The 26,317-nt window shown below is 36.3% G+C and overlaps 1 protein-coding gene across 1 annotated transcript; it reads left to right on the top strand.

The window, feature by feature from the left end:
* Window positions 1–11: 11 nt before the first annotated feature.
* On the top strand, window positions 12–24,749 carry LOC121383427 (probable ATP-dependent RNA helicase DDX56). The gene is made up of 17 exons (XM_041513445.1): window positions 12–137; window positions 8,240–8,401; window positions 9,472–9,552; window positions 10,806–10,879; window positions 12,132–12,302; window positions 13,744–13,834; window positions 15,655–15,719; window positions 16,158–16,262; window positions 17,088–17,159; window positions 17,869–17,982; window positions 18,874–18,993; window positions 19,302–19,402; window positions 20,248–20,321; window positions 20,981–21,070; window positions 22,366–22,471; window positions 23,143–23,237; window positions 24,642–24,749. Exons 1-17 carry the CDS (start codon window positions 78–80, stop codon window positions 24,711–24,713), a joined length of 1,653 nt encoding a protein of 550 aa, XP_041369379.1. The 5' UTR covers window positions 12–77; the 3' UTR covers window positions 24,714–24,749.
* The last annotated feature ends 1,568 nt before the right edge of the window (window positions 24,750–26,317 follow it).

Below are 26,317 nucleotides of genomic sequence, written 5' to 3'. Positions count from 1 at the left end.
AACTATTTACGAATGCAGTAATGGAGGCGTAAACGTTTTTAAAGAACAGTCTATGTTCTCAATCTCTAAAGTTAAAAATGAATGAAGAAGCAAGTGTTGGGTTTCATCAGATGGGTCTTGATGACCGTATTTTAAAGGTATTTTATTGTTAATCACAACAGAGAATTGAAGTTCCATCGAACTGGTATAACAAGAAGTTAAAAAGCAAACAAAAACAAGAATGACAATATTTTAGATCACGTTCTTAGAAATAACGGTAGCGGCTATTCTTACGGGCGTCGTGCCAGTTAACCCGAGTACTCTGCCATTTGAGAGTTAGACTGACATTTGGACGGTTATAATCGTCGCTGCTGTCAGAGTTAAACTATACAACGAAAATGTTCAATTATAACAAGAAGCCTGGCCTATGTTTCAAATTAACTTTACCTTCATTCTTTGATTCAGGTTGCGTGCGCATCCTAACAAACCGCATGGTGGCAGGCCGCAGTTACCATGACCACTACGGGACTGGGTGAAAACAAACCGTTATTTGTATGGGAGTTAATGGGAGCACTAGAGGAATATCGTTAATTACCGGACTTCTGTCCAGGCAAATCAAAAATGCCGAAAACCTGAGCAGCCTTTGGCAATACACATCATATTATGATGATAGACAGCAAGTTAAAAGTTTTAATATTTCCAACGTCTGTGGGCCAATGCATGCAAAGAACGGGGGAAACCACGGGTGCAACGATCCAACTTTACCCACCTCTGTACTCAACAGTTCATATCAGTGAGGATGTAGGAGTGTAAATAAAACAGACAGACATTTGACATGCTGGTGTGAATATAAACATTTATTACATACCCATTAAATCTTACTATATAAATACAGATCTGTGGGAAGGGCTATACATGTAAAAAAATTCTATTGCATTAACACTTTTTACTTGTATATTTTGTAAATTAAAAAAAAAAAATGTGGTACTGAATTAGCGCATTTTCTTTTCTTTTCTTTGTGTTTTTCTTCTTTTTTAATGTGTTTTGGGTGATTATGTAAAATACTAATCAGTTTGTCGATAGCTAAATACAAACATATGCTTGGAAAGTATCCCAATAGTTTTATTTAGTGTACCTAAGCATTTGCAAAACATTGATAATTTTCAGAACAATATAAAAGCCATAGATCTATAATTGTCGGCATATTAATACAGAATCGGTTAAAATATGGTGCTTAAATTTCATGCTTATTGTAATGTAGTAAATATATAACTTAAAGTTGTTGGTATTAACTTAACCCAGCCATACAGGTGCAGGCAGCAGTGTGCTGTCACAATATAGACAAACAGATACTATATTAACAGGTAATTTATTAACGTCTCACCTAATGTACTTTACATATTTACTAAATAAAACAAACATAAAAATACATAAGCCATTCCTTATGGGATTATGAAAGACAGTATAGTTAAATAATAGAAGTATGTACAATTAAAATAATTACCGTTGTGTCTCTACGATGTATAATATTAAAAAACCCACAGGTTTTGGCTGTTACAAATGCAAGGTTAGGCTCTGACATTAAAATACATAACTTCTCTAAATTAGATAAAACATAAACAAAATTTACAACGTAACTGTGCATGTTGAACAAATTAAAACGAAGATCCACATAAAAACGGATAGGTTACAAAAATTGCAATACTATATCTAGTTTTCTCATCCACTGTAACCCTGGGACGATGTGGGGGCATCCTTTAACTTTTGTAATGGCATTACTTCAGCTGTGAAGATGATAATGTCAGTATTGTGGGTTTCGTAATTTAGCAGTGCATGCCCGTGGAAACGGTATCTGGAGTGTGTCTGTGTAGGGGGCACAATCTCTTATGGTTCCCTTCCTCTAGTGAGGGGGGGGGGGGGGGTGGGGAGGTGGGTGGAGATGCACAAGTTATATATATTTTACCTTTTATATATATACTCTTCAAAAGAAGAAACGCAAAACCACATTGTCGTAACATTTGGGGAATTGATTTAATTATTGAATGGTGAGTCCGATAATTACCAAATGTTGCAGGATTGTTCACAATTCACTCTAGTCCATTGTGAGTAAGTGATAGGACACACCACCAAGGTCAAGGTCATCTGGAGTCAATACCGGGTGTGGCCTCCGCGTGTGTTGACAACTGCCTGGCACCGCCTGCCCATTGAAGCAACCAGAGTACGGATGACGTCCCGGGGGATGGTGGCCCACTCGGCCTGCAAGGCTGCTGCCAGCTCGGGCAGGGTCTGGGGCTGTGGTTGTCGCTGTCGGAGGCGTCGGTCCAACTCGTCCCATAGATGCTCAATTGGGTTCAAATCCGGTGATATCGATGGCCAAGGAAGGACATTAATGTTGTTGTTCTGTAGGAAAGCCGTTGTGAGACGTGCTGTGTGAGGCCTGGCGTTGTCATGTTGGAATACTGCGTTGGCGTTGGCCATAACTGGAACGATGTGTGGCCGGAGGATCTGGTCAATGTAGCCCTGTGCATTCAGGTTGCCCTGCACGTGGACCAGGTCAGTTCTGCCAGTGTGTGAGATGGCTGCCCACACCATGACACTACCCCCGCCGAATCTGTCCACTTCCTGCACGCAGTTTGCCGCATAACGTTCACCACGACGCCTATACACGCGACATCTTCCATCATGACGTCGGAGCAGAAATCGGGACTCGTCACTGAACCACACCTGTCTCCATCGCAGTTGAGGCCATTGTCGATGAATCTGGCACCACTGCAGTCGGAGTCGACGGTGTTGTGGTGTTAAGATGACACCTCGAACTGGACGTCTGGCACGAATTCCTACCTCACGTAGGCGGTTCCGTACGGTCTGGTCGGATATCCTGCGCAAACCTGGTATTGCTGCGGCTGTGGAGGTGGCCGTAGTCAATCGTTCCCAAAGGTGGCGTACCCGGATGTAGCGGTCCTGCCCGGGGGTAGTGACCCGTGGTCGACCGGATCTAGGGAGGTCACGTGTTGATCCATGTTGCTGGTAACGGTCCCACAGTCTGGAGATGGTGCTTGGGGACACATGGAATGCCCTGGCAACGGCCGTTCTGGATTCGCCTGCGTCTAGTCGGCCGATGGCATCGTTTCTCTGCGGTTCACTGAGACGTGGCATGTCCTGGATTGTCAACTGTCGGCCAGATACAGAGGCCAGGCAAGCGAACACCCTGCACTTTTATACTGTCGGTGTTCATGTTGCACGTGCAGACAATGCACGTGCAGTGGTGACATGGTTTGCACGTGGCTGCGTTTTTGCGAATATTCACATTTTGGAACTTTATTGTACAGTAGCTGCGTTTTATCGAATGTAACCGTGGGAATGTGTTTGGGACATGCAATGACCTTATATTCACAAAGCATGAACCGGTAGGAAACATAAAATCGGAGTTATAACCCATTTGTACCCTTTTGCGTTTCTTTTTTTGAAGAGTATATATTTTTCACACACACACACGCACATGCACACACAACTGGTTGTACGCTTCGAGTGACTTGCGATTTGTCATGGTTTCCCTACTACAGGTACTCCTCAGGAATATTTGTAAGATATTCATATATATCACACTCAACATTAGGCCACGAGGAATGGTCATTAATCTATAAATGCTCGGGCAGTTTATAATAGACATTCACGCAAAGCACATGCCGACAGCACAAGAGAAGGAACCAAAGCAGAGGCAGAGGACATTTAAAAAAATGAAAAAGTATATACCCACATTTTCTGTCCAATCCATGCTTTAAAAAAAAGAAGAAGACAAAACCCAAAACCCAAACTGCGTCGCCGCATCAATTTTGCATCTTCGGTTTGACCAGAAACCGATTATATATTTATTCACGGATTTATCCAGGTGTGTTTTTTTTGTTGTGTTTTTTAGCCAGTGTTCCATGTCTGATGGGATTAGGAAAACTAGCGGTAGTAAATCATATCTGAGATTTTGTTCAGCAGAGTTTCTGCCAGAGAGTGAAACGGGTACCTGGCACCATACTCAAATTGTTTTGCAGATTATTTTTTTAACGTTAACTTTTTGACATAATTAATTACTCTTATCATTACTGTATGATTTTCTTAACCCTATTTCTAAAATTAAAATCCCCCCCCCCCCCCCTCCCCCATCCCCTGTTGACTGGTTGCATTCAATTCCATAGCGCCATACCCAAACATTTCAAATAATTTCTGGCAGAAACACTGAACAGACATAACAAATTGTATAGAGGCCCCTATACTGGGACTTTTTTAACATGGAAATTGGGAATTTTCAGTGTCACTTTCTTTTGGGAAGGGGCCTGTGGTGGGGGTGGTGGGTGGGAAGGGTGCCTATAGTAACTTTCAATGTTTTGATTGGCAACAGATTAACACTTGGGACTACCGACTAAAACAAAACATTGGAAGTACATGAATGCGATAACATGCACACGCATGTGCAATATCACGAATATGCGTATGTTTATACGACAACTTTAAGTAAAATTAACAAAAAATATTTTTATTTCGCAACATCGAAAATAGAATCGAAAATAGAAGTGCTATGCTTCTCAATGGACAAAAATGCCTAACACTGATGGGCGATTCAGTGTAAATGAGCCATTTGTTTTCACCCAGTTCACTGGTTGCTAGGCATGCTAGGGTGAAGGTCAGTGGATGTGACGTGCAACACGAATCGGAGAATAGTGACAATTTTTGAGTTTGCTATTAACAGATATTTCACATATTAATCACTAATACACACTCACACTGAGGGAAGAAATCCGCCAGCAACTACATATTCAGGCGTGTACCTGCCTGTACGCAAGTACACAGTGGCATCCACATCATTTCCCCCCCACCCTCAAAAAAAAAAAAAAATCTTAAAAAACCACAATGATTCATTGAATGGAAAACCGTACGCGCAAGAGGAAAGGAGAGGGATAACCAAATTGTAGAAAAATGGCACATTGTCAAGTTCACACACATGCACATAGACTAGACTGTCTCACTCTGACAGCATATCTACATGATGATGTCACACAAGGTGCATTATGTATGTTATTCAGGGCTTGCACTGTCGGTAGCCAAATTAGCCATTGGCTAATTTTTATAAAAAATGGTTAATAAAATGTGCAAGTGGCTAAAATTTTGGCTAAGCCATTTTCTGTCTTCTGATGTGAACAAATGGTTACATAATCTAACCTCAACCTCAAACCTAATAATACTACCAAATATTCAATTAGCGTAATAGCCATCTCATGACCGGTAACGAGAAATGGTGTCATGCAGAATACAGCGTAGGCCTTATAATGTTTACTTATTTTAATAATCACTGTTATTAATTTTAATGGCATGCATTCAACATGTATGACAGCAATGTATGGAAAATTTGTAACTTGTTATTTTTTCTTTGTAAAATCTTTGAACCAAAGTAATAAAAACAGACCGACAATGTGTGTCAATTTGAATACACATGCCAGTTCAGGGCCGAAAGACATGTAGGCCGTCTCAAAGGCCGAGTTCAGCCAGACCGAATGAAAACAAAACGTTCGCTAGACTGGTTTGTGCACTTCACGTTAAACCAAATGAACACGACGAACACCAATCAAATAGTTCGCGAATGTTAGGAAGTACGTTCGTTGGCTGAACTGAGGACAGCTCTCGGTGCGAATATACGTCATGCTTCAGAGTCAGCCGACACCCGCGTGTCAAGAGACATTGTTGCGGACATTAAACAATACGATTACGCAAAAGTAAATCTTGATGTTAATTTGTAGAAAAACTAGTTATTCGCATCAATGAATACCTAACTGCAGTTTTTGTTTATTCCTTTGTCTTTGTTAATTTTGTACCCATGATCGAGAGCATGCATGCAGATCGTGATCGCCGGAAATGAAAATGCAGTAATTGTTGGGATGGGGAATTGATGGGTCACTTAAAAAAAAAAAAAGCAATTCAAACTAACAAAGATTGCTATTTAAAGAAATAATAAGCTCTATACTAATAAAAAAAAGCTCTCAAATTTTTATTTGGGAAAAAAGGAAGAAAGAAAAAATAACACCCTCCATAAACATACATTCACCCCCATATTTCTGTGTATTTGTTAATTTAATGTCATAGGCCTTAGAAGTGGGGGTGGGTGTATGGCACTGGCTTCAAACTCTGAAGATATTGCATAACACCATTCCAACCCCACCCCCGCTGAAAAATCAAAGTAATATATTAACTGCCCCTACCCCCATTGAGGTTTTGTTATTCCTATTTATTCCAGTTTGTACACAATTAGCTGAAAAAGATACATTTTCATATTCATATATACATACTCTATACAGTACTGCGTAAAACAAATTTTGCTAAAGCATTTTCAATATGGCTAATAAAAATTTCATTTGGCTAATATTTTGGCTACAGGTATTTTTGATCCAGGGTGAGCTCTGTTATTTACTTGGCTCTACGATGCCATTTATTTTTTTATGCTCAGCAGAGTTGAATAAGAAAAATGGTTTGTAACCTCGAGCCCTGATACATAATATACCAATGACCATGTCGATGTGTTATGGTGTTCTACTATATTTATGTAGGTCTAAGGACTAAAATCTCAACTCTCCTATTTACCAGTACATTAATGATTCACTAAATAGATATACAACGTAGATCTATATGCATGTGCATTTGCTGACACGGCACAGGTTTTGATTGATTGAGTTGGGTTTAACGCCATTTTTCAACAGTATTTCAGTTATATATGGCAGTCAGTTAACCTAAGTGTTCCTGGCAACCCCCAGTACTAACCAGTTATTTGCAAGTAAAGGCACAGGTAGATCTACATGTAGATGTACTCCTTTTCATACCCGGACTTGGCTAAAGATATTCAGACGATGCACTGATGCTATCTATAGTTCAGACATTTTACAAATTGCCGCATTAAAACTTGTGATTTCCAAGTTTATTTATAGGTGTAAAATTAGCCAGAGTGCATCATATGTTGTCTAGGTTTTAAACATTTTCTACCCCAGACCCCCCTACAACACTCGCACCTTCGGTGCTCGACTGTAAATTTGGAATCCACATAAAAAATGGCTGGGTATGCCCCTGATATTTAACCAAAATATTGTTGAAATTGGGTGCTATTAGGTTTCTTCTTGTAATGTGTATTAAAATAGTGATTACCGTAATAGGTAAAATATTTGTTATCGGCAAAGTTAAAAATTATCACTGTAACAGTATAATGCAGGGTTTCTGCCAGAGGGTAAAATGGGTACGGCACCATACCCAAATATTTTTCCAGTTGACTTTTTTTTTTTACAAAATTGATTATTCTTATCATTACTATGTGATTTTCTTAACCATAACCCAACACTTGACCCATTTTCTCTCTGGTGGAGGCCCCCTATACCCCCTGTTGACTATGGCTGCATCCAATTCCATAGCGCCATACTCAAAAATGTCTTTCTGGCAGAAATACTGTAATGGTATTTAACGTCAAACATAAGATTATTGTTGTATTAGAGTGGAAATCTTTGTCAATTCTGATAGGCACAAATCCAGCATTTTCATAGTTATCTGACAGCAGACAGTAATTATAACTGTCCAAATGTCCATCTAGCTATCGAATGATAGAGTACTCTAGGTTTGTACCAATAAGAAAATCACATTCTATAAAAATTTAAAGTTTACTTTGTTCAACGACACTACTAGAGCAAATTGTTTTATCAATAATTGTCTACTGGATGCCAACAACTGATAATTCTGACACCCTAGTCTTCAGAGTAGACATGTTACATTTTTCCATTAGCAACAAGGGCTTAGAATTTAAACAAAATTTTATGAACCAAAATGGTAAATATTGCAGCCATTTTGTATATAAAAAATAGCAGTTGGCTAATTTGGCTATGGGCAGGCTGAGCCCTGGTGAATATGCATTGTAATATCAATTTTTAAAAATAAATGTTTATGCCATTAGTTTTACAGTTTAATAACTTTTATACAGTTAGTTTCATATCAGCTAAATACAGTAATTTACATTTATTATTAACAATTATTACTACGTCTTTAAAAAAAAATACATACAGTACTTATGGATGCATTTTTAAAATATTGCGTTGTGTTAGACCTACATGTACACTGTACATGTGTAGTAAATTATTTCAGATTCTTGAGATTGGCCATGGTTATTGAATCCAGTGATGTGTACTTAACAGATTATCATTTATTACAGTTTGAAAATTTTATGGAAACTGATATATATTTTCAGGCTATTTCCTCTTTGGGATGGCGTGTACCCACACCGATACAAGAGCGTGCAATACCACTTGTACTCGAGGGCAAAGATGTCTTAGCGCGAGCTCGAACTGGGTCAGGCAAAACAGCGGCTTTCATTATTCCGCTTATCCACAAAATACTGGTTGCTAAGCAGGTGAGTGAAGATTTGTTATTTATGGCTGACATCTCTAAGATAGATATGCAGTTGAAAAATCCCCAAGCAACGTTATTTGAATTTTGTACCCTTTCAGTTTTTAATCCTTCCAGTATCATCTTAACAATAACTGACAATATCAAATTATTTAAATTCGTTGAAAATAAGTTGTGTATGTTTTTTGTTTTTCATTAAAAAAAACCCACAAATCGATGAGCTTTTATCATGTAATATTTTATTACCTGTTTTGAGTGTTGCGAACCAAGTCATTTATGGGGAACTATCACTCCCCTGAGACTAGTTCAAGAAGAGTAATTAAAGTACCCTTATAGAGAACCGGAAGGGACCATGATAGTTAGTTCGTTATAGCAGTAGTTTGTTGTACACATTTGTATTTTATTAAGTTAGTTATCAATGTATAGGGAGATTAAATGGGACGATCAGTTCATTCTATGCAGTAGTTCGTTCTAAGCATATTCATTATAAGTGTACTTATGGTATTAGTATGAAAGAAAGAAAGAAGTGTTTTATTTAACGACGCACTCAACACATTTTATTTACGGTTATATGGCGTCAGACATATGGTTAAGGACCACACAGATTATTTTAGAGGAAACCCGCTGTCGCCACATAGGCTACTCTTTTACGACAGGCAGCAAGGGATCTTTTATTTGCGCTTCCCACAGGCAGGATAACACAAACCATGGCCTTTGTTGAACCAGTTATGGATCACTGGTCGGTGCAAGTGGTTTACACCTACCCATTGAGCCTTGCGGAGCACTCACTCAGGGTTTGGAGTCGGTATCTGGATTAAAAATTCCATGCCTCGACTGGGATCCGAACCCAGTACCTACCAGCCTGTAGACCGATGGTCTGCCACGACGCCACCGAGGCCGGTGGTATTAGTATGATAATATCTTAAATGGCTCTCCATAATCTAACTTTGGGAAGTAATTAATCACTCCCTTCATTTTTGTTTTGTGCAAAGAAAAGACCCATCCAGTATTAATTTGATATTTCATATAAATTATTTGTGCTGTTTGTATTGTTTATATTGTTGTATATTTCAGACAGCAAAAGAACAAGCAGTTAAAGCCATCATCCTGACTCCCTCCAAAGAACTCTGCAGTCAAGCTTACAAAAATATATTGGTTAGACAAACATTAACTCATACATTGTTTAGTTACTGTAATTTTAAATTAGAAATATATTGGTTAGACAAACATTAACTCATACATTGTTTAGTTACTGTAATTTTAAATTGGAAATATATTGGTTAGACAAACATTAACTCATACATTGTTTAGTTACTGTAATTTTAAATTGGAAATATATTGGTTAGACAAACATTAACTCATACATTGTTTAGTTACTGTAATTTTAAATTGGAAATATATTGGTTAGACAAACATTAACTCATACATTGTTTAGTTACTGTAATTTTAAATTGGAAATATATTGGTTAGACAAACATTAACTCATACTTTGTTTAGTTACTGTAATTTTAAATTGGAAATATATTGGTTAGACAAACATTAACTCATACTTTGTTTAGTTACTGTAATTTTAAATTGGAAATATATTGGTTAGACAAACATTAACTCATACATTGTTTAGTTACTGTAATTTTAAATTGGAAATATATTGGTTAGACAAACATTAACTCATACTTTGTTTAGTTACTGTAATTTTAAATTGGAAATATATTGGTTAGACAAACATTAACTCATACATTGTTTAGTTACTGTAATTTTAAATTAGAAATATATTGGTTAGACAAACATTAACTCATACATTGTTTAGTTACTGTAATTTTAAATTAGAAATATATTGGTTAGACAAACATTAACTCATACATTGTTTAGTTACTGTAATTTTAAATTAGAAATATATTGGTTAGACAAACATTAACTCATACATTGTTTAGTTACTGTAATTTTAAATTAGAAATATATTGGTTAGACAAACATTAACTCATACATTGTTTAGTTACTGTAATTTTAAATTAGAAATATATTGGTTAGACAAACATTAAGTCATACATTGTTTAGTTACTGTAATTTTAAATTAGAAATATATTGGTTAGACAAACATTAACTCATACATTGTTTAGTTACTGTAATTTTAAATTAGAAATATATTGGTTAGACAAACATTAACTCATACATTGTTTAGTTACTGTAATTTTAAATTAGAAATATATTAATCACTTTTTACAGGCATTTATTTTTTTAATATTAAAACAATACCCTGTTATTTTTTAGTTTAATGTTTGAAAATTAAATCGGTACAATTTGCTCATAAATAGCAGCTAATATATGAAGCCATTTTCTGAAGTTTTTGATCTTATTTGTGTTGAATTATGTCGGACTGTTATACTAATGCTTGTATTTTCAACTTGCAGGAACTGACGTCTTCATGTTCCAGAGATGTTCGATGTGTTGACATTTCTCCACAAGCTCCTCTTCCATCCCAAAGGTAAACACTCATTACAAACATTTTCTGTTACATCATAAAACACATCATGCTACTTCAGGATATATTTATTGTTTACGGGTTGTATATTTTTTAGCAGTCTAATTACTAATAGGACATAAAATAAAAATTGACTATGGCAACAACAACAACTAACAACACCTCTAGCATTAATGAGATGTGACAACAATAATTCTGTACACAATACATCTATGCAGTAGCATAATATAATAATGTTATCTGAAAACCCCCACCGATTCCCAGCTCCTGTCATTGTAATACCTGGTAGTTTATAGGGAACTCTATTTTAAGTAAACTGTTGTTTTGTTCCTGTGTCAATAATGCAGATTTAACAGGGCTATCATGGGGTGAGCAGAAAATTTCTCCAAATTATCTGTTATAACGTAAAAAATTGTAAAAACAGTGTTCGAGATTAACGGTATCCTGATATCCCGGGGATACCAGAATTTAATTTTGGATAGCAGACTTCAATAACCCAGTATCCCACCGGGATACCATATACTTTTTTTTCTTCTTTTTTTTAATCCTGCGTTTTTATTTTTCGCTGAAACAATGAAAGTCGTCATTTACTAGTGAAGTTAAGTAACAGTGTCATCCATGTTTGTCAGATGTTATTTATGAATTTCATTTAAGTGGAATACTAAATTATCAGGTGGGATACCAGATTTTAAAATGTTAGTATCCAACTGGGATACTGCCCCAAATTTTTAATCTTGAACACTGAGAAACTTAGTTATTTTCATTTGGTGAATTTGGTGAGTGTCCGAGCTAAATCAGTTTAAATTCATGCAGACTGAAAATCAGTTACGTGATTCATTCTAAAATTATGATTCATGTAACCAAACAATAGGTTGACTACTCTAAGTAAATATTTTATGAACAAACTTCTGTTCACCTAAAATTTTGAAATATTGTCCCTCAAGTGATAATTTTATTTAAACAGTTAAATTAATAGTAAACTTGGTTTACTATTTCAATACTAATCAGGGCTAGCTCTGGGTGAGCAAAAAATTTGCCAAATTGTCTATTAAACTTAAAAAATTGCAAAAATCTACAGATATTTTCTAAAAAATATCAGTTATTACATAAAATTATTTCGCCAAATTAAAATAAATTTCACCCTTTGCTTTTAAAATTGGCAGTTGGTGAATTTGGTGAGTGCCAGAACTAGCCCTGCTAATTCACTCATTCATTAAGACTGTCTAAATTGATATAAAAATTGCACGTTTTGCAGACCCTTATTGATGGAGAAGCCAGATATAGTGGTTGGGACACCCAGTCGAGTTCACGCTCACGTTGTGGCAGAGAACCTATCTTTACGTGAGTCGGTTGAGTATCTGGTCATTGATGAGGCTGACCTTGTCTTCTCATACGGCTACGAAGACGACATTCGACAGTTACTGACGTAAGTACTGTTACTAAGTATGGTCCTACATGTACAGAGATGAAAGTTTTCCAGATGTATCAGGAATTCTGGGGTTTTATTCATCTGTACAGTTATTCTGGGTTTCATGCTGTTTATAAAAAATGTTCCATATTCTTCATCCAAAACTTATGATATGGTTTCGGTTGATGCTTTGCATACATTCTGTATAGAGGCTGCCATTTAGACCACTGTACAACAACAGCCATGGGGCAAATCTTAGTACCTGACCATTAATATTAAAACGTCTGAATTTTTTGTTTGTAATCAGCTTTCATCTCTGCATGTATATGTTAAGTTTATTTTGTTTAAAGCAGGGTTCGTACGCGCCTGGAAAACCCTTGAAAACCCTTAAAAATAAACTAATGTATTCCAGTGCTTGAATACCCTTGAAAATCATCTTGCGGTCTGGAAAACCCTTGAAAATTATAATTTGATGTCAAATAAAATATAAACGCCTAAAACGGAGGCTTTATTTACTTTATTTAACACGTAATTAAATTATTTGTTTCATTTCCGTGGCACAATCAAATGCCAATCGTCTGGCTAATCGATGTTTACCGGCTCAGTTGACGTGTGAATGTTTGTTGTTGTTTTTTATCTTACGATGCGAGGATCACGTGGCCACGAGATCCAAGCGACAGCGTCGCCATATTGGAAAAGAAAGTTTGTCACTTTTTGCCGCTGGGTATTTAGCAAGTTCAGGGAGCGTGTTAAGTTCATGAATCTATTGTAAACCCACAAAGATGGTTGGCACTTGCGTGTTTAACGACCTGTGGAAACTCGGTAAGGTCCTGGAATTTTGGTAAAGTTGACCTGGAAAGTGCTTGAAAAAACCCTGGAATTTTGACTTCCTTTAAGTGTATGAACCCTGTAATTTATTAATCATCGTCTGTAGGATGTCAAACATTTAGTAATTTTGACATAGTCTTAGAGAGGGTACCCCGTTACATTTTTCCATTGGTAGTAAAGGATCTTTTATATACACCATCCCACAGACAGGATAGCACATACCATGTCTTTGATATACCAGACATAGTGCACTGGCTGCAACTAGAAATAGCCCGATGGGCCCACCAACAGGGATCGATCCCAAACCGACTTTAGGTAGAATAGAACTCTGTGCCCTTTCTTTGTTTAATTTTTTTTTGGTTTAACCTGTAATACTAATTCAGATTTATCATTACCTTTGCTTAAATATAAAAGCCTTTCTCTGCATTATACACTTACTGAAAATACATTAACTTGGTACCACAGTTAATATTATCTAGATATACCGAATAGAACTTTGTAGGAAAAATCTCCAGAACTGCATTTAAAGACCTATTACTTTGAAAATGGTCTAAAATTCAGAATCTGAATTAAGAATAAACGAAAAAGAAAGTAACGTGTGTTTTTATGTCTATGTATTTATTTATTTCAGATACTTACCTAAGATATATCAAGCCTGTATGATGTCGGCTACAATGAGTTCAGACGTGAAGGCTCTCAAAAGAATGGTTCTTCATAACGCAGTGTGTACTATACATATTCTACAGTGCAATATTTCTGGTGTTCAATGGGTGTTCTATATAATTGGGGGGAAATGTTGCTCAGTGTTAAGGCAATGGTACACGATACAAGTGCCTCATATGAGAATAACCGATTGTATAGCAACAGATGAAATCATAATGTTTGTCTTGTCACAGTCGGCTATTCTCAAATGAGGCACTCATATCGTGTGGGTCCATTGGGCTATTTTTCACTCCAGCCAGTGCACCACGACTGGTACATCAAAGACCATGGTATGTGCTATCCTGGCCGGGAAGGTGCACATAAAAGATCCCTTGCTGCTAATCGAAAAGAGTAGCCCATGAAGTGGCGACAGCGGGTTTCCTCTCTCAATATCTGGGTGGTCCTTAACCATATGTCCGACACCATATAACCGTAAATAAAATATGTTGAGTGTGTCGTTAAATAAAACATTTCCTTCCTTCCTTCATATCGTGTGGCGTCACCGTTAGAGTCTTTGCCTGAGATGTGATTTGTTACAGGATCGATCTCCGTCGTTGGACTCAGGTTTTTCTGTCCTAACCAATACTCCAAGACTGGTACATCAAAGGTTGTGGTATGTACAGTCCAGCCTATGAGAAATCCCTTGCTACAGGGGACAATATTTTAAAATCTTAGGTAACCGGAATTCTGTTCACATGCTTTTCATCCAGGTAACCGATTGTTGGGTTACACAGATTATATTTTGCATAGCAAATAAAAACAATGATCGTCAAGTTTGTAATTTATAATTGTAGAATGTACCGATTCACCACGTAACCACGTAAATATTGTGTCCTGCTACTAAGACAAAAATATGGCCTGCTGGGATGAAGGAAGAGTTTTGGATAGAGTGTGAAAAATTAGGACCATCTGACATGTAATTTAGAGGGTTATCAAATTAAAACATGTTCAGAAACACAAGCTAAATGGCTGATGAGATGATTGTGTATCTGTCTCTTGCTGACTGGCCTCGGTGGCGTCATGGTTAGCCCATCGGTCTACAGGCTGGTAGGTACTGGGTTCGGATCCCAGTCGAGGCATGGGATTTTGAATCCAGATACCGACTCCAAACCCTGAGTGAGTGCTCCGCAAGGCTCAATGGGTAGGTGTAAACCACTTGCACGGACCAGTGATCCATAACTGGTTCAACAAAGGCCATGGTTTGTGTTATCCTGCCTGTGGGAAGCGCAAATAAAAGATTCCTTGCTGCTAATCGGAAAGAGTAGCCCATGTAGTGGCGACAGTGGGTTTCTTCTGAAAATCTGTGTGGTCCTTAACCATATGTCTGACGCCATATAACCGTAAATAAAATGAGTTGAGTGCGTCGTTAAATAAAACATTTCTTTCTTTCTTTCTTTCTGTCTCATGCCTGCAATGTTTTGGTGGTTTTCACAAGTGAATTTATGTTCCACCTGCTATGTCTTAAAAATACACTGCTTTTTGCACTCAGCTATTTTGGGCCCTGATCTTACTGTTAATTTATTATTTTTTAAAAATATCATGCAGGTCATATTTTACTTCCTTTTCCGAATCCTGCAGGTATTAAATATTTTGGTCAATATACCAAGTCAAATATGTCAAAGAATATCTTTAAAAAAAATATATGTAATAATTGTGATGGATAGCATGTATTATTTGAAGTTTTCTCAAACATAACTAACAATAACATGGAACAGATCAGGAAAATCAAAAAGACTGTCATTAAGGATTAAAAATTGGTATTAAATGGTACTAAATGTATTAGTTTTATTGGTGAGTAAATAATGATTACCCAGGTGTGTTTATTATTGTTTGTTTTAAGGTCATACTGAAACTGGAAGAGTCACAGTTACCCGAGGCATCCCAGCTCACTCAGTATCACATAAAGTATGTATGTTTAAACAAAATCCTTTTAACAAGTATTTATTTCACTAGTGTATTGCTGATGGGATTGTACATCATGTAATAAAACCAAAACCAAATAGTTAATAATTTGGCTTTATTACATTTTATCAAGTTTGTTTTATGACTTATTATTGTAGTCTGTAGGTGCCAATTTACCCAGTTACTGAATTATTATTTTATTCTTTAATATTGACCTCAAGCATATAGTGCCATTCCTCTCCCCCATTTAACTCACTGTTAACATCCCAACAGCCAAGAAAAGATATAAAATGTTCCATTATGTTGTGGATGAAAGGTGCTGCAACATATGTATCAAGTAAGGATACGTTTTATGATTGAAGTGAAAAAATATTGAGACTTTTGTCCATTTAAAAGTTAAACTGTTGGATGTGTAACATTCTTTTGTCTGTTGTTTTACAGGTGTGAAGATGTAGACAAATTTGCACTGATTGCAGCACTACTGAAACTTTCCCTAATACGAGGCAAGACCATTCTGTTTGTCAACTCTGTCGACAGATGCTACAAGTAATTTCTTTCAGCTGTTTATAGCAAATATTTATTACTTTCGTGGTGTAGTCGTCAACAAATGTGTGAGAGTATTACAGTATTGTTGGGATATTTGATGTGGCAAAATTCATTTCACTGGTCATCATGTGATGTTGTTCGTGTTTTGTCAGTTGTCATTGAATTGATGGATATCTTTAGACTATCTGTTGTGGTGTCAGGATTTTTAATAATTTGAATTATGTTTTGTGACCCAGAAAACCACTCATTTGTCTGTACATGGGAAAGGGGAATAACAAACATACAAGAGGAGTTCTGGGGAGATGGATGGGGTTAAAAGATCAAAATTTTGTGTAAACATACTTTATGAATGGCTCCTAAGCTTAATGTGAAGCAATGAAATCAAATGGATAATATACTGATGGAAAGAAATAAGGGAATGCATGGTATTTGAGACCAAATGTAATTCACTGCCAGTATAAAATACAGAGACATATTGTGGCAATGCATGTCAGTACTGTGGGGTTGATGTCCAGTAACACGGTTAATTTCCTGATAATTGTGGATGAGGATTTTGGTTGTAGCCAACATTTGATGTTAGTACTCACGTGTTACTTTATTTCTTTCCATCAGTATATATATATATATATATATTAAATCACACTCTTGTTGCCCTCACTTGTTCTTGCTGCACTTGCTAATTACTTGTCTGGTCCCATCCTAGCATTTCATTGCAAAAGCCCAGATAGTGAGCATATTGTAATGCCTTGGTGTGCTCTCATCTGTTGAACATAGTACATTCACATCAAGTTACATATATAACTTTGTTTTTGTTTTGTTTTTCAGACTAAAATTATTTATGGACCAGTTTGGTATACCGTCGTGCGTTCTTAATTCTGAACTGCCTGTTAACTCCAGGTGAGATATTTTTATCAAGTCTTCATAATTTATTGTTATCTTCTTGTGTAACCCAATTGAAAAGCATTTCCATATTTTAATTGAGATTCTTGTGTTACGTAAACTTTCATGTAAATGCTCTATCTTCTAAGTGTCTTTTCAAGTTCATGTCAATTCTGACTCTTTCCACAGACATTTTCAAGGATAAAAGAATAAACCAAGTGAATGTTTTAAACCACAAAATCTGTACCTCCACCTATCCATTCTGAAAAATCTGTCCTGTATCATATACATACACAATGAAACCTGTCTAAACTGGACCTAATATTTGTCCTGTATCATATACATACACAATGAAACCTGTCTAAACTGGACCTAATATTTGTCCTGTATCATATACATACACAATGAAACCTGTCTAAACTGGACCTAATATTTGTCCACTTTAGACCGGTTCCGGTGTATAGAGGGGCACATTTTAGAATTTAGAAAATCTGGGCCATGAAACTACTGGTTTTGACAGGATTCCAGTATGTTCAGTGTCCGGTTTAGTCAGGTTATATAATTATGTATTAAATGTATTTAAACTTATTTGATGGCAGATAACACAATCTTAATTTTTCTGGATTTTATTAATATGTTACAATTTTATGATTTATAAATGTATCTTTTGTTTGTTAAAGCCAAAGTCTATTTTATTTCCCAAAGATATCTCTTGTTGTTGTTGCAGGTGTCACATAGTTGAGCAGTTTAACGAAGGTCTGTATGATTACATCATTGCTTCAGATGAAACTCTTCTCTTTGATCCAAAGGAAAAGCCAAAAGAAAAAGTCAAACAAAAAAAGTAAGAAATTTGCACAATTTATGTAGTCCTTAATAGTGAGAGGTATGCTGGTACCTCCCCCCTCCACATAATCTTCTTTTGCAAATGTTAAACTATTTTTAAGAACAAAGACTTTACTTAAACCTCATTCTGTGGTTTGTTAAGTTACTACATTGTAATTACTTGTTTCACTTTACTTATATTCTTATAATAGTGTCAAGCTTCATATTTCAGACTCATTTTTTATAGTTTAAAATATCTTTTTTTGTTGCCTATTAACCAAAAGTATTGCCCCAAATCCACTGATCAATACTTGTAACTGCAGAAATCTGCCTACTTGAATTTGTTTGTGTTCTTTCACTTTAAAATAAGTTTCATTTTGAGTTACTGTTTGTAAATTATGTTTATCTTACAGTTACTGTACACATATTTGATGCAATTTACTTCTAAGCTTTCTTAGTAAGTTGAGTTAAAGTAAAACTCCACTATTACAATTGACTGTATATGTGTTATACCGTCTTATATGGTCTTAATACTGAATTATCATAATTCTTTTGTGTTATAAAAGGCTGACAAATCACTGAAATAGGCTTGAAGTTGATATTTCTTACAGTTCAATGTAAATGCCAATTCACTGTCGTCACCTGTTAATTTTACCAGTCGAGACAATGTTGATGACAAACAAGTTTAATTTTATAATAACACAAAGTCAGTATGTACCAAACATCATTGTCAATCAAACAACCTATTCTCAACAAATGACACTGCTGGTCTTTTGGGGTGTCCACATTCACAAAAGTAACACAAACGCATGACTTTTGGGTGACCTGACCATTTGCATCTGTGTAACTACTATTATGAGCGAGTTATAAAGATAGTTTCATTCTGTTTCATTTTAATATGTTTTTACAGACAACGAAAAAAAGACCCGGAATATGGAGTTTCACGTGGCATTGACTTTCAGAATGTATCAAATATTATAAACTTTGACTTCCCTAAAACAGTTGATGCTTACATCCACAGAGTTGGCAGGTTGGTACTTTATTTTAAAGATAATATGGATATACAGTATATAACATTCATTATTTCTCATCACTTATTTTTCAACATAACTGATTTTGATCATCAGCAGATTACTTGTCCATATATAGTGGTCTTGACTAACTGATCTAAGGGATTTTGAATTAAATTCAACATTCATTCATTTATATTACAACGCGATGTAGATTCTTAATAATTACAGTGTGAATATTTTAAAAAGTTATTTGCACTTTATGTAATAAAATAAATGAATTCTAGCTTTCAGCTGATATTAATTTTTTCCCCATTTTATATTTCAGGACAGCTAGGGGAGACAACCAAGGAACGGCACTTTCTTTTGTCAACGTGAATGAAATGCAGATGTTGCAGACTGTGGAGGAGGCATTAAAAGGTTCAACTGGTAAGATTCACATGGAAGAAACATTTTAATAAAACATTTAATTAATTTGTAAAACATCAAAACTTTAGTTGCTGAATAAAAAAAATTGTAAGGATTATCAAAATAATTGTGATGATGTATCCTGCAGGGGTGGGAAATCTCCTCGGATCAGCTGTTTTCCTCTCATGGAACATTGCGTTTCCTCGCATTTTAATTGTCCTTTCCTCCAAAATGTGTCAGATGGCACAGATGTTAACCTAGGATTTCAAGAATTTCCGGGACCCCTCTAGATTTCCTCTGTTTTTTTTAAAGTTCACCAATTCCCACCCCTGATCCTGGGAGGCTACCGAGTTGTATATTATAATTAGGTCCTACAGTCATCTACATTTCATGAAATATATATTTACTTACATAGTTTTATCATGAGTAAAGAGTTGCTGTTATTAGTACGTTTTAAACTTGCTAAGGTTCTTTTTAAAGATAGAAGGAGCAGAATATAGCTCAGTGGTAGAGCACTTGCCCGAGGTGTGGAGGTTTGATTACCCTCAAAGGACTTGCTTTCATTCCATCCATTGCCTAAGGCAGGCATGGTTGGGCTTGGTGGGGATGCTCTAGGCCCCTCCATTCTGAATCAAAAATATTATCTGGGGTAAATCTTAAAGCAGAGATTAATTTTACTTTAGTGGGGGAGCATACCGTCTAGAACTTTGCTTTGTGCACGCAATCTCAGCCAGCCCCCTGAATGTCTACTTGCTTCCGCCGTACCTGCCAGTTCGTAAAAAATATGATTTCCGTACATCACTCATTAACATAATTTTTTTATTAGAAAACAACAACATGAAATATACCCTATTTATTCATTACAGCTGAAGGATCTACTGTGTTTCGACCATATCAGTTCAAAATGGATGAAATACAAGGTTTCAAATACAGAGCAAAGGTTTGTATTTAACAAACATAGAATTGACAAATGGCCAATACTTAATTGATCAGTGTGCTCTAGTGATTTTGTTAAACAAAACAAAGTTTAACTTTGATAGAAGTAACAACTTTATGCATTAGGATGTATGGCAGTGGCATATGTTAACCTAATGTGAAAGCATTGATATTGACATGAATAAAAAAAATTGTCCAGACTTTAGTAAATTGATTTGGTTAATACCCTAAATGATTTTGATGTATTTTTAGTGAAATGTAAGGAATTTTTCTTAGTTTTAATATTTAAGAAACCATGTTGTAGTAATGTGAGAAACAAGAAATAAAAACAAATAAAGAAATTAATACCTCTGAAGATTATAGAAGTTAACTGATTTTGTATTGAAATGAACAAATGCAGCAATCAACAAATTAAATGTTTTGTCACTACAGTGAAAGCCTCAAAATCCGACCCCCCCTGTAAACTGGAATTCCCTCAAAACCAGATGTGTTTCATGGTCCCTTTATAAATACCAATACAGAACAGAACCTCTGTAAAGTGGATATCCCTTATAACCAGACTTTTTACTTGATCCCCATGTTATCTGGTTTAGAGGGGTTTCGCTGTATATTGATATTTGAACACAAAAGTAAAGCTTTATGTACGTGTGCTTGCGTTTTCAGGATGCGATGCAGGTAGTGACGAGGACGGCCATACGCGAGGCTCGCATGAAGGAAATCAGACAGGAGCTGCTGACATCAAAGAAACTGCGGGTCAGCTTGCTAATTACTTCATATTGTTAACATCTCTTTCCAGGTAAGGGGTGGGATGTAGCTTGGTTGAGGGCTCATAGAAAGTGATTGGGTCACAGAATTGAATTCTCTTAGCTAACCCTTTTTCTTTTTATTCTCGTCTTAATCAGTGTACCATCAAAGGTCATGTCTATGGGAAAGTGTATATAAAAAGATACCTGGCTGCTAATAGAAAAATGTAGCAGACTTCTCCTCAAGACCTCTTCCTTGTGTTCAGTGACCGTGAATAATTCTCATGTTTTCAAACTATTTGACTGATCCTCGATGTTGACATTTGGTTTAATATAAAGTGCACAAACCAGTCTTACGCACCTTTTTCTGTTTGGTCTGGCTAACTCAGCTCAGTATTTCCAAATCTTTGATGTCCAAAAGCTGATGATTAATTAAGATGCTTCAGTGGTAGTATTTTTAGTCTTATATAAAGTTCAGGCTTCCAGATTTCATGGACATGATTAGTTTCCAGTAACTTGTTGGTTGTGTAGGCAAAATCAAGGAACTGAAAGTCTATTTACCATTATCATATAACATTACCATGATAACATGAAAACATTTTCCGATCAGTACCAGTTATCACAGTGAAGTTTGTTTTATTTAACGACGCCACTAGAGCCCATTGAATTTTTATCTTATCATCGGCTATTGGACGTCAAACATATGGTCATTCTGACACTGGTTTTTTTAGAGGAAACCAGCTGTCGCCACATATGCTACTCTTTTACGACAGGCAGCAAGGGATCTTTTATTTGCACTTCCCACAGGCAGGATAGCACAAACCATGGCCTTTGTTGAACCAGTTATGGAACACTGGTCGGTGCAAGTGGTTTACACCTACCCATTGAGCCTTGCGGAGCACTCACTAGGGTTTGGAGTCGGTATCTGGATTAAAAAGCCCATGACTCGACTGGGATCTGAACCCAGTACCTACCAGCCTGTAGACCGATGGCCTAACCACAATGCCACCAAAGCCGGTTCAGATATCACACAGCAAGGAACCAAAAAAGTATTTATCAACATTTGAAATCCTGAGGTCTGAATCTAATTACCATAATTTTTAGTAATCTAGATATGGATACATTTGGGTTTGAAGGGGTCTGACCCCCTCCCACTGACAGTGATAAAATGTTTTCCCCCCACTTATTTTAAAGTGCATTCACTGCTAATATACAAATTCCAGTTAAGAAGTTGCATGTAAACTAAAAACTAAAATCCTGGATCCACAACTGTAATTTAATGTTTGTCTTTCAAATTTGATTCAGTCTCACTTTGAGGACAACCCTCGAGACCTGCAGCTGCTGCGACACGACAAGAAACTGGCGACTTTCAAGAAACAACAGCATCTTCAGCATGTCCCAGACTACCTCGGTGAGTGACCAGTAACAGAATTTACCCAGAGTTGACTTTTCCTTATCAAAGGCTTTGGTATACAAGCATACATCACGAGTGTTTGTGTATGTGTGTCAATTGCCCCCCCCCCCCCCCCCGATGGTGGGGTAAATCTTTGCATTTGGGCAAAAACAATGGAGACATTCTGGAAAAATGAGCTGGCCTATTTTAATAATTTTACTTACAATATTACTAGTAATCCATGTAAAAATGTGTGGTGATTTGTTTGGTGGTAATGCAAATATGACTAAAGATTGATATTCATGTTCAGGAATTTTCTATTTATAATCTTTGCATTGCTTCATTTTGTTTTCCAGAGGTGGGACATAGCCCAGTGGTACAGTGCTCGCTCGGTGCAAGGTCGGTATGGGATCGATCCCCATCGGTGAACCCATTGGGCTATTTCTTGTTCCAGCCAGTGCACCACGACTGGCATATCAAAGTCTGTGGTATTTACTACTGTCTGTGGGATGGTGCATATAAACGATCCCTTGCTGCTAATCAAAAAGAGTAGCTTATGAAGTGGCGACAGTGGGTTTCCTCTCTCAATATCTGTGTGGTCCTTAGCCATATGTCTGACGCTATGTAACCGTAAATAAAATGTGTTGAGTGCGTCGATAAATAAAACTTTTTTTTCTCTTTTTTTCCAGTACCTCAAACGTTAAAAGATCTTAGCCAACCAAAGCGACAAAGACAGCACCAGCAACACAAACAGGGTCCATCCCGGGGTCAAACACAGTACAAGGTAATAATTATTGTGATGCATTTCTTATCCAAGAATTAACAGCAGCATTAAAATTTAATTTTTACACAAGGCTATAACAAATACCAACAGTGAATGATTTTGTTCAGCATAGCACTAATTTTAGTTTAGTTTTCAATGTATTATGTTTCCAACACCTTAAATGAAAAAAAGAAATGTTATGGATATTTTGAGGAATAAAGTGGTTTGTAATATACCATAGTACCCACGAAAACACATTTTATGAATGGATTTTGTATATTATGCTGAAATAAAAGGCCATTTGATTGTCATGGTTTAATTCATAAATCTTGATAATCTCTGCTGAATTCACTATGCAGTGGCAAAGATGAATGAACATGAGATGTATGCAATAATTAGTTAGCTTATTAATTATATCACTCCTTTCATCGTGTTTGACCTGGTTTGTCTGGACTTCCTGTAGGTCCACTGAGGAAACGTTTTCATCCTTTGATGATAATATATTAGGTTAAACATTTTTACTGTTTGGTAGTACTAAACACAATAAATCCATCCAATTACTTTCTTGTGGCCCATAGTTTGAGGTCAGGTGAATATTCTTAAAAGAAAAAATACTCAAGTTTTCTTTATTCTCGTGTTTGGGAGCGAGACATAGCCCATTGCTCACTTGATGCGCAGTCAGTTTAGGATCGATCCCCATCAGTGGGCCCACTGAGCTATTTCTCGCTCCAGCCAGTGATGACTGTACATCAAAAGCCATGGTATGTACTATCCTGTCTATGGGATGGTGTATATAAAAGATCCCTTGCTGCTAATCGAAAACAGTAGCCCATGGAATGATGACAGCGGGTTTCCTCTCTTAATGTGTGTGGTCCTTAACCATATAACTATAAATAAAATGTGTTGAATGCGTTGTTAAATAAACCATTTCCTTCCTTATCCTCATGTTTGTTTATGAAAACTACATAAACACCATGTTTATCAATATTTCAGAAAACTACATAGACACCATGTTTATCAATATTTCAGAAAACTACATAGACACCATGTTTATCAATATTTCAGAAAACTACATAGACACCATGTTTATCAATATTTCAGAAAACTACATAGACACCATGTTTATCAATATTTCAGAAAACTACATAGACACCATGTTTATCAATATTTCAGAAAACTACATAGACACCATGTTTATCAATATTTCAGAAAACTACATAGACACCATGTTTATCAATATTTCAGAAAACTACATAGACACCATGTTTATCAATATTTCAGAAAACTACATAGACACCATGTTTATCAATATTTCAGAAAACTACATAGACACCATGTTTATCAATATTTCAGAAAACTACATAGACACCATGTTTATCAATATTTCAGAAAACTACATAAACACCATGTTTATCAATATTTCAGAAAAGAAAAGCCGATCCACTGAAGAGTTTTCAGTTTGCTGGGTTGAGCAGAGGGAAAAAGAGGAAGACATGATGAACTATTGTTGTAAATAAATTAAATTAATTTGCAGCAATTCTTGTAGTTTGTGAAATACTTGTGCCAGAATCAAATTTTTTTTTAGCCCATGAATATAATTTAATATGTTTCAACACCATCGCCTAGCTGTCTCAACTTCCTCCATTGGGGCAGTCTCTGTGTTGTCTGCCGCTAATAAAGCTGGTCTGACCCACGTCACCAATGAGTGCCGGTAGTAGGGGAGTATAGTAGGTGGTTACAAGTGCCTCTTAACAATGTCAGAAGTAACTACTGAACACTTCCCGAAGTGGTCAGACTAAGCCCATCACTAAAAGCTGAGGCACTGACAATCATCTACCACTGCTGGTCACTGCTACATCACATGGATACAATACAACATGGCCTTCTCAAGAAATATTAAACAGAAATATTTCTTTCATACTTGGTTATATATACATGTGTATACTTATATAGGATAGAGCCGTTTCATGAAACACAGAGCTCTATAAAAGAAATGTCCGTCTTTCACGATCTAAAAAAGGGAGTAGGACTTAGTTGGTAATGTATGAAAAAAAAAAGAGTAAAGTTTGTTTTATTTAACGACGCCACTAGAGCACATTGATTTTTTATCTTATCATCGGCTATTGGACGTCAAACATATGGTCATTCTGACACTGTTTTTAGAGGAAACCCGCTGTCGCCACATAGGCTACTCTTTTTACGACAGGCAGCAAGGGATCTTTTATTTGCGCTTCCCACAGGCAGGATAGCACAAACCATGGCCTTTGTTGAACCAGTTATGGATCACTGGTCGGTGCAAGTGGTTTACACCTACCCATTGAGCCTTGCGGAGCACTCACTCAGGGTTTGGAGTCGGTATCTGGATTAAAAATCCCATGCCTCGACTGGGATCCGAACCCAGTACCTACCAGCCTGTAGACCGATGGCCTGCCACGACGCCGGTTGGTAATGTATGATGTCACATTAATACAAGTTTGTGACACGAAGCTATTAGACAAACTTTAGTTTTAATATTTTGTCATTAAAACCTTAATTATAAAAGCTGTCTTGTAAAATTACATTTAACACATGAAACAAACTGCAAATATGTTAAGTGTATGGAAGTCTATTTATGATAAAATGGTCAAATAGAAAAGTAGCCTTTTTAGCCATCTTTGTCTGGATAAACTAATACATGTAATTTATTTACCGAATGGATAAGAGAAAAAAATGGTCATATGATGGCATCTTTTTATTCTTACACACCCACTAGTGAGAACAGGTGTATGAGAATGTTGTTGATCAATTTAAGTGTTATAGCCTGCTCCAAAATGACCTAGAAGCCAAAAAAATTAACACTACTGATTTATAATATACCTGCAAGCATCATAAATATGTTTTTGCTTGAAAATAATTAAAAATTTCTTTTAAAAGTTTTTTTAAAATGTGTAAAAATACATATAAAATATTACTCAAGTGACGAGTCCAGGGTTTGCGCGCAGGTACTTGAATTTTGTTAATGTATTTTCAAAGCCTTGAGAAATCGTATTTTTGTGAAAAAGTCTTTGAAAAGTCCTTGAATTTTATTTTCCCCTCCTGAGAAAATAGGAAACGTGCCATCC

The sequence above is a fragment of the Gigantopelta aegis genome, chromosome 10 (assembly GCF_016097555.1).
Source record: "Gigantopelta aegis isolate Gae_Host chromosome 10, Gae_host_genome, whole genome shotgun sequence".
In the NCBI taxonomy this organism is placed as follows: Eukaryota; Metazoa; Mollusca; class Gastropoda; order Neomphalida; family Peltospiridae; genus Gigantopelta; species Gigantopelta aegis.
The sequence above is the reverse complement of the archived record's forward strand: the minus strand, read 5'-3'. Positions and strand labels throughout refer to the sequence as shown.